Source organism: Carex rostrata, chromosome 6 (genome assembly GCF_964058835.1).
Source record: "Carex rostrata chromosome 6, lpCarRost1.2, whole genome shotgun sequence".
NCBI lineage: Eukaryota > Viridiplantae > Streptophyta > Magnoliopsida > Poales > Cyperaceae > Carex > Carex rostrata.
This window is the reverse complement of record NC_135923.1, coordinates 11,105,243-11,120,768: the sequence shown is the minus strand read 5'-3', so window position 1 is coordinate 11,120,768 and position 15,526 is coordinate 11,105,243. Positions and strand designations below refer to the sequence as shown.

General features: G+C 37.5%; 1 protein-coding gene, 1 long non-coding RNA gene and 1 pseudogene across 3 annotated transcripts; 1 reads left to right on the top strand and 2 right to left on the bottom strand.

Annotated features, from left to right (window-relative positions):
* Positions 1–628: 628 nt before the first annotated feature.
* Positions 629–3,975, top strand: LOC144556040 (receptor-like protein kinase HERK 1 pseudogene; annotated as a pseudogene). The gene has a single exon (XR_013512178.1). The product of XR_013512178.1 is annotated as a receptor-like protein kinase HERK 1 pseudogene (transcript).
* A 1,599-nt stretch (positions 3,976–5,574) lies between these two features.
* On the bottom strand, positions 5,575–6,559 carry LOC144556090 (uncharacterized). Its single transcript, XR_013512209.1, has 2 exons — positions 6,422–6,559; positions 5,575–5,680 (listed from the first exon to the last, which is right to left on the bottom strand). It is a non-coding gene; the product is annotated as an uncharacterized LOC144556090 (long non-coding RNA).
* A 3,498-nt stretch (positions 6,560–10,057) lies between these two features.
* Positions 10,058–15,311, bottom strand: LOC144556149 (calcium-transporting ATPase 4, endoplasmic reticulum-type-like). The gene is made up of 9 exons (XM_078304639.1): positions 14,854–15,311; positions 13,373–14,492; positions 13,069–13,132; positions 12,841–12,962; positions 12,310–12,588; positions 11,776–12,153; positions 11,468–11,577; positions 11,161–11,389; positions 10,058–10,919 (listed from the first exon to the last, which is right to left on the bottom strand). Exons 1-9 carry the CDS (start codon positions 15,144–15,146, stop codon positions 10,341–10,343), a joined length of 3,174 nt encoding a protein of 1,057 aa, XP_078160765.1. The 5' UTR covers positions 15,147–15,311; the 3' UTR covers positions 10,058–10,340.
* Between the last annotated feature and the right edge of the window lie 215 nt (positions 15,312–15,526).

Genomic DNA, 15,526 nt, shown 5'->3' with positions numbered 1-15,526 from the left:
CTATCCGCAAACATAGAGTTCAAGAGTGAGGCTATGGTATGTACTATGTACATCGCATATTAGTCTGTATTCAGATTATTCTTCAACGTGATCTCCATATAAAAATGTATTTGTAGACTAAATTTTACATTTTAATTGTTTTTTACTATGTTTTTAGATATAAAATCACTACTTTTGAATGGTCTAAATTTTTTTAATCAAAGTGATATTCAACCAATCTAATAAGATAGTAAAAAAATTCTAAAAAAACTATAAAATGTAATTTACATGTATATTTTATATAAGATCGTTAAACGGTTCAAATTGATTGTTTAAATTTTAAAAATAAAAATATTAATTCATAGTACAGACCATTATGCCCTATGTGACATATGCCTAACTTCAAAAGTTCAAATTAATGAAGTATGAAAGTAATTAAAATAAAGAAAATGTTGGGGGTCTGATTTGTAAAAGAAAAAGAAAAAGGAATTACAATAAAGAAAACACGTAAACAGGATTGACTTGACTGAAGTGTAGACTCTAGAGACGACAATGGTTGCTTCTAAGCTCCAACACCAATCTATCAACTTACCCCAACTCGTTGCCACTATCTGAGAGGCCAAAAATTAAAATTTAAGAAACAAAAGATTCTGATGACCAAAAAAAAACTGAAAAAAAAAAAATCCTTACCACTTAGTTTATTTCACCGTCGCATTTCCTGTTCCATTGACTTGACTCTCTCTCTCTCTCGGTCTTCCACAATGACCAGAAACTTGATCGTTTAAAGGTTTCCGTGTGGTTTTGGCGCAGAAAAGGGGAATTTGCAATCTTTGCTGAGCAAAGGTCTCATATTTTTCTCTCTTTTCGTTGTAACAACTAAAAGCTGCTTCTTTTGATGGTTCTCAATTTGTTGGGTTTAGATTCCTTAATCGAATGATATTCTGAGCCATTGTTGTCAGAAAGAGTTCTCCTGATCTGCTACTAAAGAGGTCTATTTCTTTGTCCTGTCCCTCTTTCGTTTTAGCTTGTTACTTCTCTGAAAGCCTCTTTATCTTAACCCTTGAATCATTGATTCAAGGAATTGAAAGAAGTTTGTTTTTTTAGCAAAGTTGCCATCTTCTCTTTCTTTGCTTTTTTATGCTTCCCATACCTTGATTGAGTTGTATATATACTTGAATTATATAATGGGTCATGATTCTATGTTTCCAAGGTAAAACCTTGAAATTTCATTAACTTTCTGAATTCCAACTTTTAACATCCCACACCGGCTCCTCCGGCTGAATTCATCACAGTTTGTTCGACAAAATGCCTGAACAAATGCACCTCACCAAAGCCAGCTCTTTTCTGACAGTTGTTCTCATCTCACTCCTCTACACATGCTCCAAATCATTCACCCCCTCAGACAACTACTTGGTTGATTGCGGCTCGTCAGGAAACACCACAATCGGCGCACGGACCTTTGTCGGAGATGCTAGCCTCCTGTCTAAAACCCTCTCAGCCTCTAAAAGCATAATGGCCAATGCCACCTCCAGCTTGGTCACCTCTTTTGATAACCCGGCTCTGTACCAAACTGCGAGAGTTTTCACAGGCCCCTCCTCTTATTCCTTCCAAATCCAGAAACAGGGCCGCCACTTCATCCGTTTGCACCTGTACCCTTTTGTGTACCAAAATTATGATCTGACCACCGCAAAATTCAACGTATCAACAGAGGACATTACCCTTCTCACTAATTTCCAGTCAAAGAACATAACTGGACCGATGCTAAAGGAATACTTGGTGAACATAACACGGAGGACCTTAACCCTTTCCTTTGTACCATTTTCAAATCTCGCATTCATTAATGCAATAGAGATCGTGTCAGTACCAGATAACCTAATTCTTGACTCGGCGCAGACCATCAACCCAGCTAGTAATTATATCGGGTTATCAGGTCAGGCTTTTGAAACGGTTTATCGGGTCAACATGGGCGCACCCAAAGTAACACCGGATAATGATACACTGTGGCGAACTTGGGTTCCTGATGCAAGTTTCATACAGAACCCGAGCCTTACACAAGGGGTCCCTCCAAATGCCAGACTAAACTACATGGAAGGACTTGCCACACCAGAATCCGCACCGTCTGTCGTCTACAGTACTGCGACAGAGCTTGCCTCTTCAGACAAAACCACAGCAAGCGCAGAGTTCAACATGACATGGCAATTTGATTTGCAAGAAGGGTATGCGTACATGTTACGGTTTCATTTTTGTGATATAGTAAGTAAAGATCCAGATGACCTCGTATTTAATGTGTACGTAGGCCCGTGGGCTGTACTCACAGATTTCAAAATGTCCAGTCTGACAAATCACAGTTTAGCAACTCCTCTGTTTCAAGATTTTATTCTCACGGCCGAGGACTCTACGCCTAAGTTTATTATAAGCATTGGGCCCAGCAAACTTACCAATGTACTAGCTAACGGGCTCTTGAATGGGCTTGAGATTTTCCAATTTAATGGCATCTTCGGTACCAGCACTATCTTTAGCCGTAGTGGGTCAAGGGTTAGTCTTGGCACTGTTCTTGGTTTGATTGGTGGTGCTGTGATTTTAATTCTGGTTATTGTGGTTCTTCTTGGTGCAATTAGAAAGAGGCGATTGGAAAGGAAAATGAGCTCCAAAAGATGGACGCCTTTCTCGGTCAATGGTTTGACCAACTCTCATAGCATGAGCAGTTCTAATGCAACTACAGTTACATTGGGTGGTCAAAATGGATCTCTCGGCTACCGTTTTGGATTATCAGTATTGCTCGAGGCGACAAATAATTTTGATGAGAATTGGGTTATTGGGGTCGGTGGCTTTGGGAAGGTCTACAAGGGGACATTGAAAGATGGGACTCGAGTTGCAGTGAAGAGAGGTAACACAAAATCTAAACAGGGAATAAATGAATTTCGCACTGAAATTGACTTGCTTTCACAGCTACGGCACCGGCATTTGGTGTCTTTAGTTGGTTACTGTGATGAGAGAAATGAGATGATTTTGGTTTATGATTACATGGAAAATGGTACACTTAAGAGCCACCTCTATGGATCAGATGAGCCCTCTCTTACCTGGAAACAGAGGCTGGAGATTTGTATCGGCTCTGCTAGAGGTCTCCATTACCTCCACACTGGATTCGCAAAGGCAATCATTCACAGAGATATCAAATCAGCTAATATTCTGCTTGATGAGAACCTAATGGCTAAGGTGGCGGATTTTGGGTTGTCCAAAACGGGACCCGAACTAGACCAGACCCATGTTAGTACTGCTGTTAAAGGTAGTTTTGGGTACCTAGACCCGGAGTATTTCAGGCGCCAAAAGCTGACTGAGAAATCTGATGTGTACTCTTTCGGGGTAGTTTTACTCGAAGTTCTCTGTGCCCGGACTGTCATAGACCCGACACTGCCTAGAGAAATGGTCAATCTTGTTGAATGGGCAATGAAGTATATCAGAAGGGGAGAGCTGTTTCAAATTGTGGATGCCAAGATAGCTTCTTTGATCCGACCCCATTCGCTAAGGAAATTCGGCGAAACGGTTGAGAAATGCTTAGCAAATAACGGGTCCGAGAGGCCTAGTATGGGTGATGTATTGTGGCATTTAGAGTATGCCCTGCAATTGCAAGATGTGGAGATAGATCAATCAGGGGTTAATAGTATTAGTTTAATTGCCGGAGCCTCACATGAATTGAAACCCGATTTGGTTCCAGATCCGTCTGAGGATGAAGCAAATTTGAATGTAGAGGAAGAGGATGAAGCAAATTTGAATGACATCCCAAATGTTTCAATGCGCAGGATTTTCTCTCAGTTAATTAAGCATAAAGGTTGATGAGAAATTAAATTGACCTCAGCAGATTAAGAGCAAGATCTGGTCAGCTCAAATTTGCCGGAGTTGCATTTTGGGTTTATTTTTTCTCTTTTCTTTTCTACCTATTGTACAGAATTATTTGTGAGAATCTTTGGTCATGTAATTATAAAGTTTTGTTTTGAATTAGTTCTACACCAAATTTTTTTTTTTTTAGATCGGGTATCTGTTTTGTTTATACTTATTCCAGATATTTTTGAAATAAAAAAAATGTGCTACTTATAAACAGATATAAAAGGAATAAATAAAGTCCCTACTTTATATCTTGATTTATATTTTCAGGGTATCATGGGAATAAGCACAATTTAGTTTAAAGAAAGCTTTGAACATTGAACTTATATCGGAAGAATATACGTTGTTAATATTTAATTTGCATTTATCATAAGTCCCAAATCAATATTTAAAGGATTGAGCCAGATTTAAATTTTATGTACATTTGATGTCTCAAAAGTATTGTTTAAATTAGAAAATAAAATTGCAGATGTGTTCTTTATTGGTGCGTTTGGATGAGACAAAGAATCGTGCTAATTTGGGTTAGCTACTATTCCGAACTACTATTTTACGTTTGGATGTATTTGGGTTAGCAAAAAGGGTTAACTAATCAAACACCTTATTAGCCTAGTTCTATTAAGTTTTTTTATTAAAACTGAAAATTAACTGTGTACACAATTGATTAGTATGGGAGGAGCTTGAGGAACTCAATTGAAGTTGTTGCCGGCTTTCATTTGTAAAGAAATTATTCAAAGGTGAGTACACAATTGGCATTTAACAGATTTAAAGCCGTTCTTTGAAAAAAAATAGATAATTTGGGTTTTAATAAAAAAAAAATATAATTTCATTGTTTGAATTGCTGCACTTTAAAGATCACTAAAGATCACTGGTAAATTGGAGATTCGTGCTGTATACAAATTTTACAGCTGAGTTCGTAGTATTTAATTTATAAAAATGTGAATTGTTTTTGGGTTTCATACATACTGTCGACGAAACATCTTTTTGGTTAGCGTTGTTCAATTTAGTTTTGTTCGGTTAAAACTGAAATAAAATAAGTAAATCAAAGTTTTGTTCCGTTTTCAAAAATAGAATTGAACTGACCGAATTGAAGTCATCAACCGATTAGAATCGAACCAAAATAAATTCCAGTTGACCGATCAAACCGAAATATAATCAGTCATAATTCTCTCATATCAGAGAAAATTAACATTAGACGGCTTGCTCTTAGGAAACTTTGACAATACCAGAACTTACAACAAAAATCAATATTTACTTTATAAGAAGATCAATTTATTTAATTTACTTCCTAGCTCTCAAACAAAATTTTTATTTTTTTTGTATTTCAATGCTCGTAGGCTTACATCTTTCTTTCTGAGATACATGAGCAATATTGCTAAAATTAAGAAATCCCCTAGAAACCAAACTACACAACTACTCTATTCATGAATCATGACACAGTGGGTATGTATAGTTTTATACCCTTCATAGTCCGAGATCTGCATCCCCTGTACCATCCCCACCCGTACCAGCAGCTTTAACAGGCCCCCTCATACCAGAAGCTGTACCAGCCGGTATACCCACTCTTCCCGTACCAGTAGCAGTTGTATCGGTATACCCCCTGTAGCAAAAAATGTACCAGTAGCAAGTGCATCTATACGCCCGTACCAGAACAATCTCAGTCGTGATGTATTAACAAGCCATATGTTTTCCATTTAAATTGTTCCATTCGAAACAGGTAAGCGTGTAAAGAGCATCTCCTTCTGAGTTAGAAGAGACTAAGCCCGGCCAATAGATCGCAGTAGAGTAACAGGAGAGGCGACGAAGGGGAGAACTATAGCTCCTATTAGATTGGATGCAGAAGTTCAGGCTCATATTGAAAAAACTGAAGAAACAAAACATAGAAGGCTCATAAATGGATAGATCAGTTGAATAAAGTTAATAGTTTTTCAATTTTTTTGATGTCTCAGGATTTGTATTTTTTTTAGTTGAATAGAGAGTATCAAAGCACTGACAAATATAGCTCATACAAGCAATTTGTATTTTTTTTAATTGTAAATTTTGTTTTTAGTTATGTTGAGATTCATATAATTATCTTTTTTAAGCATGATGATTGAATAAAGATTTTGGAAATGAAACCATCACTGTGCATCGATTGTGTCCTTATGAATCAGACTAGGATAAGTATGCAAATTCCTGAACATTATTTTGCATAGTTATATTAATTATTAGTATAAATACAATGCTTCCAATCTGCATACATAAAAAGTACATAATTTGGTTTTTGATTGAACCCCAAATTGATTTGACTATTTTTCGATTAGTAAAAAAAGAAATTGAAATTTTATTTGTGGGTGGTGCCTAGATTCTCAGAGGGAATCCTATTTCAAAATTTTCATGTGCACGTTGCACACAGTAGATTGAAAGACAGAAAGATAAGATTAAATATCTTGATTGATATTTAAGAATCTTGGCATTTAAACAAAAAACAGAGAGATAAGATTAAGTATCTTGATTGATATTTGAATTTCGTTAATCTTGTATTTTGAAGAAATTTAATTGGAACTTAAAGAAAGTAAATTACCTCAGAGAAAGGAGATGGTGGCGGTGAGGGATCGACGGAGCTTGGAAGCTTGGCTGGTTCGGTGGTGGGCATGGTGTAGGGAGCAACTGCAGTGGCAATTTTGTTCATCGGAGAAAGAGGAGAAGGAGAAAGAACTACGGTAACTTCATCCATGGGTATATAGGGCTGCTAATGAGTTGAGCCGGCTCGCGAATCAATGAGTTAAGCTGCTCAATATTTCATAATGAATCGGGCTCGAAACTAAAAAATGTCCTAACTCGACTCAGATCACTTTTGAAAGAAAAAAACTCGGCTCAGCTTGACTCATGTAAACACTTGGCTCGACTCGTGAGCCGACTCATATTACATATTAAAAAAATGATTGAAGTGGGATAGAGATATTCTTGTAACTTTATATTACATGTTGAAAAACTTTGATTATTTTTTAAAGAAATGATCTAAAAAAAATTTGAAAAAAAAACTTTGCTCCCTATGTGCCTGTTGTTTACTGGTATTGCTTTTGCTTAATTACCAGTATAATTAACTGTAACTCAGTTCTTGTGATTACCAGCACAAACTTTTGGCACGCCCTTTGGCATGAAACGATCTAAATTTACTTGCAAGCATTACCCATCATGAATAGCATTAACAACACAACTGTGACAGCATGCAAATTGATGTGATTTGAAAAAACTATTACAATAACTAAAATAAAGGGAAAAGAAAAAGACAAGATGGTCATCTTGACCAACTAAGCTACAATTTTATCATAACACAAACCCTCAATTCCACATCTCTTAATTTTTCAACAGCTAATAAACTAATCCCCAACCCAGCTGATGAACTAATTTTTCCTCCACCTTCTTTGAGTTTGCATTTATTCTCTTTTTAGCCACCATTTTTTAGTATAACTTGCTAAATTGGCCTCATTCTTTCGTGGACAACCCCGACCACTCTTAACTGGTTCACTAGTCGATGAAACAACAACAGTACCAGCACCAGTACCTTCAGTAGCACTACTTTTCCAACCTATACTCGGCAAAACCACAGCCGGTACATTCCCAACTACAGGTACATCTACTAGAACTGATCCAGGTGTAACAGATAAACCTGGACTTGCTATTGATCTGGTTTTTGTAGATAGCAATTACAGGAGCAAGCTTTTGCAAGGTTTATTCAATTGCTACGGGTCTTATAATGAACAATATTTTGCGTATCAGGAAAGGGAATGTAATTGGAAATGTTATATTATTTATTGGGAAGCTGTATGTTGTTTGGCCTTTTGATTCTGGACACGTACAAATACACAACAAGATTTCATCTCCTCTTTTCCCAATTCTGGTAAGCTCTCATTTTATTTTAAATCAATAATTACTTAGTCGTTTAACATAAAAAAGACATATTGATTAGGTATCACTTGGTATTGATATAAACGATTGGATACCTGAACATGCTATAAAGGTACGTGCCATCCAGCATAGAACATTCAAAATTCACTTGCTCAAAATTTGTAAATTTCAATTTTTGCAGGTACTTTATGGAATTTACAAATTTTAAGTTCCTACATTAAAATCCAAGATTCTTGATTTAAATTTTTGACTGTAGATGTGTTGGGTCCTGGGTTACATTGTGGCAACCCTTTCCTTTGCAGTAGTTGAGATGTCAATTTACACAATCATTCTCTCATTCTACCAAGGTGCTGAGCACCGCACAATACACACCATCAGCACATGAAGCATGATTGAAGGGCCTTGATTCTTTTCTTATCTATGCCAAGTTCTCTTGACCATTTTGTTGATGCATTTTTTTCTCACAAATTTGATGAGTCTAGAATATATTCATATCGTACAAAGTTTGATGCAAAGAAATAATGTCTTTTTCTTGGCCAGCTAAGATTATGAGAAAAAAATGTTGATTATTCTACTGTTGTGTTGCTTAATTTATTTTTTATTGCACATATTAGTTACAATGCATTATCCATGTTTATAAGTTGTATCTAAATTATAAAAGTCTACCTAAACAGAAAATTATAATAATAAAAAAAAATCTTGTGTCCTTACTAAGAAACTAAAGAAAGAATAAAACATAGTGAGGCCTGAAAAAAGAGGAAGTGAAATCAGAAGCCACCATTAAATTTACATCATAATACCAATTCATATACTTTCTTTTAATTTGAATAATATATATTAAAAATATTCCATAAAAATTAGATGCATGCTAGAATTACTTGTATTCAAACAGATCTAAATGTTTGGAATGAGTCTATGGTAATATGCATAGCACGGATTGATCCATAATATGAATTAATATTTTTGTTTTAAAAATTCTAATGATTGATCCGGACTGTTCAATACGATTCCCGTATCAATATGTACTGGCAAACCGAGTTTTCTATTTTTTTAGATTTTTTTTTTGCTATTTTTTAAGATAGGTAGAAAATTACTCGATCTGAAAATTCTAGACCATTCAAAAACAACGATTTTCTACCTATTTAAAAAATTCTTAAAAATATAAAATTTCAGTCTGCAAGTACATATTGATATAGAAATCATGTTAAATGGTTTGGATCGACCGTTAGAATTTTTGAAAATGAAAATATTGATCCGTATTACAAACTAATCCGTGCTATGCACAGTAACATAGACTCACTCAATGTTTGTTAATTACGCTGTTTTTCATATTACGGGTCTTCGTTATTTTTAGTTCATGATACTGTATTTCCGTGAGACTATTGATTGTATTGTCGACCTTGTAATATTATACAAAACTGGTTAGAAAAGTACAATCTTTGAACACTAAATGCTTCGTTCTTCAAAGAGGTGAATATCAATGGTTTGAATTTATCTTCCCCTTATTTGGTATCTTTGGTGGGTTATTGTGATGAGAGAAATGAAATGGTTTTGGTACATGAGTACATGGAAAATGGTACACTTAAGAGCCACCGTTACAGGTCGAATCTGCCACCTCTTACTTGGAAACAGAGGCTAGATAATGCAACGGCTCTGATAGAGGAAATTGCAACGCAATTTCTACATATGTCAAATCGGCTAAGATTCAGATTCTACTTGATCAGAATCTAATTCCAAAGATAGCAAACACTGGGTTGTCAAAAACTGGATCCGTATCAGTACTTCTGTTAAAGGACTTTGGGTATCTAAAACCCGGAATATTTTAGCCTCCAACAGTTGACAGTAAATTCTGATGGTACTCTTTCGGGGCAGTTTTACTTGAGATGCATTGTGCAAGACCCGTTATAGACTCCACGCTCTCGAATAAATGGTCAATCTTACCAAACTGAGCAATGTAGTGCCTTAGAAAGGGATAACTGGTCCAAATTGTCTATCACTGGATAGCAGTTCTGATCCAACTTGATTTTCTAAACAAGGTTGGCGAGATGGTAAAGATATGCTTACTAGATAATGGGTTCCAGAGGCCGGCTATGGCTCTCGTATTGCAATACTTAGATACGCTTTAAAATTCCAAGATACCTGATTTTACTATAAAAAAGTATCAGTTCCAGCTTCGGTCAATGGCTTGGATTAGACATGAGGCAAACATATTTATCAAGGACACAAGCTTAGCCTGTAGAAGAAATCGTTCATTTTTGTTTCTCTCACTTGTTTAGTGTACAGTTTTTATATATATAAAAAAATGCAGAACAATAAACCAACTAATGAACTGCATATTAGCCAAATGTTGTTATTACACCGTAGGAAAAATAATAACCTTATAATTGACTTAAAAATAATTCTATTGTTCTGAAAAATCATATTCTAAAACAACCCTCCCAATAAGAAAATAACAAGGGCCCAAAGACAACGCTACTTCTCTAAGTTCTAATAATACATGGAAACAATAACATAATCTAAAATAGACTAACAAAAATAAAACAATAATTCACAGTTATTTTGTTAATACCAGTAGTCTACTGCAAGTGGCCCTACTCATCTTTGCTTTTCCCCAGCCTGGACTGCAGGTGGGAAGCATTCATGCACCGGCCAACAAACTTTAGAACCTCATCAATCAGCACCACAGGTAAAGCCACAGCTATAACCAACAACCACTCATTCAAACTGAGTGGCACAATACCAAACACTTGCGCAAGAAACGGCACATAAAGGATCAGAAAATGCAACGCAAATGATACCGACATGGCAAGGAGAAGCCACGGGTTGACCCATGGTGGCATGGTTATCAAACTCCCGTCTTCAGAAAGAGCATTTAGGGAATTGAACATCTCTATTGCGACAAGAACAGAGAGGGAGAGCGTGGTTGCCTTTATCTTCCCGGCTTGGAAGTAATCGCATGGGTTCGCGTCAAATGAGAAGGTGCGGGCCCCAGCCGAGAAGGGAGAGACTTCAAAGTTAGACCAGGAAGGGCACTGGCCCCAATTGGAAAGCTGAGAGTAAGTGACCAAGGTGTGGCCATCACCTGTGAGGTTAATACCCATAAATGAATCCTGAGTGTACCATATTATGAATATGCCAACAGTTGCCAGACCAACATAGAGCCCAATCACCTGTACAAAGAGAAACAGTAAACATTATAGTAGCTCAAGTAATTCCAATCACACATTATTCATACACATCTTTAGTCGCATTTCAGAATCCATTTTATCTATCAAGGGGAAAAAAGAAATCTAAGATACCCCTATAAAGCAGCCATCTGTCAAATCAAATTGTAATTCAAAAGGGGGGATGATGCCAAGAGTTTTAGGGGCACAAATGAAAACTTAAAAAACAGAAGTGTATATAATTTACCATGTAGCGGAAGAGAATCCAAGGAGTTATCAAAGAGTCGTCGCTCCTCCGTGGGGGTTTCTCCATGACATCCTTATCAGGCGGGTTGAAACCCAAAGCGGTTGCAGGTGGCCCATCTGTTACCAGGTTCACCCACAATAGTTGCACAGGGATCAGCCCCTCTGGAATGCCTAATGCTGAAGTCAGGAAAATTGATGCCACTTCACCAATGTTTGATGAGATCATATACCTAGAAGAAAAAAATACATGTTACTAAAATAAAATGAAAAAATTAAAATTAATCAACAACATTAAACACTTTGCAAACCTGATGAAAGCCTTCATATTATTGTAGATAGAGCGGCCTTCACCAACAGCGGCAACAATTGTGCTAAAATTATCATCAGCTAGTACCATGTCTGATGCCTCTTTCGCAACCTACCAAAGAAGTTGAACAAACAACAATAATAATAAAAACATAAGGGGCTGTTATAACAGGCCTGAAAAAATGGATATTTATCAATCAGTAATACTCTTCAGAAATAGAGTGCAACCTAGTGATTATTTATGAGTATTCAGTCAAACAGTAACCTAATCATTTGACCTAACTCAAAACCGACACAACAAAATACATACCTCGGTACCAGTTATTCCCATGGCAATACCAATATCAGCCAGTTTAAGTGCCGGTGCATCATTGACTCCATCTCCAGTCATGGCAACCACCTCTCCATCTTCCTTCAGAAGGCGTACAATCTCTTGCTTGTGCTTGGGCTCTGCTCGAGAAAACAAGAGGCCTCTCTTTTGTCTTAGAACAGACTTCTTGTCAGTCAAGGCCATAAATTCCTTGCCAGTATAGCTCTTCACGGATATGTCCTCATCAGAACGAAATACCCCTATATCACGACAGATAGCTTCAGCTGTTTCTTTGTTGTCGCCAGTAATTACCATTACACGGATTCCAGCAGCTCGGCAGTCTTCAATAGCCTGGTGTACCTCTGCTCTTGGTGGATCCTATAGGTTCCGATTCATAAATAACAGAGTCACCAAAAAGAAAAGAAATTGACAATCCTAAAGCAGACTAAAAAATAATGCTCAACATGGATGACTCCTAAAAAACATGCACAACAAGCAAATAACAACTCCAGGGTAAATTTGAATATTTCTCACCCTCAAACCAACCAAGCCAACAAAGATCAGACCACTTTCAATAGAAGAATAGTTAGCCGGGTCAAGCAGCAGCTTATGAGCCGGGTGGTGGGGCCCATCATAGGTATCAAACTCCCCCAATTCGTCTTTGTATGCAAACCCCAGGCATCGCAAGGCATTGGTCGACATACCACGAAGCTTGTCCAAAATGAGGGCCTTGGTAGATTCATTCAATAGCACTACAGAACCATCTAGAAGTTGGACAAAGGTGCACCTCTCAAGCAAGTTCTCAACGGCTCCCTAAAAAAATGTGAATTATATTTCATAAATCAGCCTCTTTGCAAGCTATTGAAACGGTAGCCAATAACAACAAAACAGTTCTTTTTATATTCCTTCAGTTCAGATCTACTGTCAACTTTATATTATTTCCAATTTAGCAATCTGAATATCCAGGTAAACACAAGGGCATGATTATAAATGGGTGGGGGTACAGAATTTATCAACAAAAATGGCAGTACCAGATAGTACTTCTCATAGTTATATGCTAGGTACCTTTACAAGAAGAGAGTTACTTCCAGCTTCAGATTTTGCAATGACACCCATGGATTTTCTGGTACGATCAAACTCGAGAGTAGCAACCCTTCTTGCCGTCTTGTTCCAAAAGTCACAGCATCCTTCACCCCACACATTTTCAATCAAATGCGAGAAAACATATATGTCAGTAACAGTAGGAACAACAAACTACAAGCATGAAGTTAATCAAAGATTATATAAACATACGTAATATCTCATCAGATAAGAGGCCTCGGGCCTCCTCCGTAATTCCCATTTTCTCAACTAAGACCTGAAAAAGGAAAAAAATTAAAAAAATAGATCACTCACCAAAGCAATAAAAAACAACTATAACTGCACACATCCTACTAATTTCATTTTTGTATTAACGACTGGTAAGATGTTGTCACAAGTCACAACTTCACTGATATTATTTTCTTCTTGTTTTACCCTCAATTTGATTACAACTTGAATTTGATGCATCCATACAATTGCACCAAGATCCAAAATGGAAATTTTGCAAACTCTGTACCTTTAAAGCGGCCTCAGTGGACATTCCACTAGCCACGAACTGGTTTCCTAAGTGTGCCACACTGGCATCGTTGCAAACAGATGCAATTTTCGCAATCATTCTGAGATTAGGATCCAAATTACCGGCGGGGAAATCATCTATCTTTCCGTCATTTGGGTCATAAGTAGTCCCCTCCACTTTAAACTCGCGCACTGTGTCAGGCCACCTTCCAATTGCAACCAGCTTCACGGCTGACATCTGATTGGTTGTCAGAGTGCCTGTCTTGTCAGAACAAATAACTGTCGTACACCCCAAAGTCTCCACACTAGGTAATTTTCTGACAAGCGCATTTTTCTGGGCCATTTTTCGTGTACCCAAAGCCAAGCACGTGGTGATGACAGCTGGCAGCCCCTCAGGAATAGCTGCCACAGCTAAGGCTACAGCAATTTCAAAATAATAGGTGCATTTTTCAAAAGAGAACTTAAAATTTCCAGGCCAGCCATTCACATACTCCCACGTGAAGAAATATTTGACATTGATTAACCAAACCAAGGCACAGATAACCCCGATAATCAAAGTGAGAGCCTCTCCAAATTCATTCAATTTCTTTTTTAACGGTGTGTCATCATCTTCTTGTGAGGCCTCATGGATTTGAGAATGAATCTTTCCAATTTCGGTATGCATGCCAGTATGAGTTACCAAACAGATACAGCTCCCATTGACAACTGTTGTACCAGCAAATACCATGCAATCCTTCCCTTGAATATCGGTATCATCAGCTGCAACACTCTGGTTAGTTTTGTTAACTGATGCATTCTCTCCGGTTAGAGAGCCTTGTTCTACTCGGAGTGTGGAGCTTACTAGATGCACCACTCGTATATCAGCTGGTACCTTGTCACCTACCCGTAACTGCACGATGTCACCTGGCACCAGTTCTTTTGCCGGTAGGTTATGGATCCACTCGCCATCTCGTTTCACCGTGGCATGCTCAGATTGGATCTCTTTCAAAGCTTCTAGAGCCTTCTCTGCATTGTTCTCTTGCCATACACCGACTATAGCATTGACAATGAGAATTAAAAAGATAACCAGAGGTTCAACAAATGCAGTAATTCCCATCTCCCCACCTTCATCTCCATCAACCCTGTTATAAGAAAAAAGCCAACTTTTAGGAAGCATGAAATTTATTTATGATACCAAAAAAGGAAGAAAATTTGTTAGCACCCAAGAGAAATGTAATTAATAAATAAATAAATAAATAAATAAATAAAATTCCTAAAATTTATTCTAACAAAGAAAGCTCCTTCAAGTTGCAAAGGCTGTTAAATAACAGCCCACCAATTGTAATGGCAACATCAATTATGTGTTATTTATCTGATACAGTAATTATAACTTTGTAATGGAAAGTACAAATCAGTACAACTTATCAGGAGTAATGGTCCTAAATAGATTTGAATTCCACTATTTTAGCACAATTAAAGGAACAAGAATAAGAAATAAAATACCATGCCAGAACAAAAGAAACAACAGCAGCGACTAAGAGGATGCGCACAAGCGTGTCGTTGAACTGCTCGAGTACAAGCTGCCAGATCGACGGTCCAGAGTGCTTCTCAAGCTCGTTCCAGCCGTACACACGTCGCCGGGAGGGCACCTCGTCGGATCGGAGACCGTGTTCCGTGCTCACCTTGAACTCCGCCTCGCATTCCTCTATGGTTCTCGCCCAGGCCGGGAAGGTCGAACCAGATCCAGGCTGATCGGATCCGGGTTTCCCACCTTCATCGTGGCCTCCTTTCCCCATCTTTTACGACGAAATATGCTCAAAGTTGAGGATTTAATCGATCAGATAGCATGAAAAATCAGGGAAACTGAGAGGTGGTTTTTAGGGATTGCAAATTTGCAATCGCAGATCGATCTATCAATCCCGATAAAAAGAGGAGGCGGCAGAAAATAGAGAACAAAAGCGCACTCTTTCCTTCCACTTAAGAAGGAATACTCTAGGAGGAGAAGTATCTTTTAACTTGAACCCTTGAATCGATCTGTATTTACAAACAACTACTGAAACTTATATTTAGCATGCACCTTCGAGTTAATTATTATATCTGCACGCTAATAGTCTCGAAAGATCTATTTTCATTGTTTAATCGACGAATGTGTATCCTCTGCATTAACTCAAAAAAG

Bases quoted from the DNA above. Each gene is read 5' to 3' on its own strand.
- LOC144556149 (XM_078304639.1), bottom strand. From the start codon at position 15,146: ATGGGGAAAGGAGGCCACGATGAAGGTGGGAAACCCGGATCCGATCAG. The intron at 14,493-14,853 runs GTATTTTATTTC...TTCTTATAACAG, and splicing joins GTTTCTTTTGTTCTGGCATG to GGTTGATGGAGATGAAGGTG. The intron at 12,963-13,068 runs GTATGTTTATAT...TGTGGGGTGAAG, and splicing joins CTTATCTGATGAGATATTAC to GATGCTGTGACTTTTGGAAC.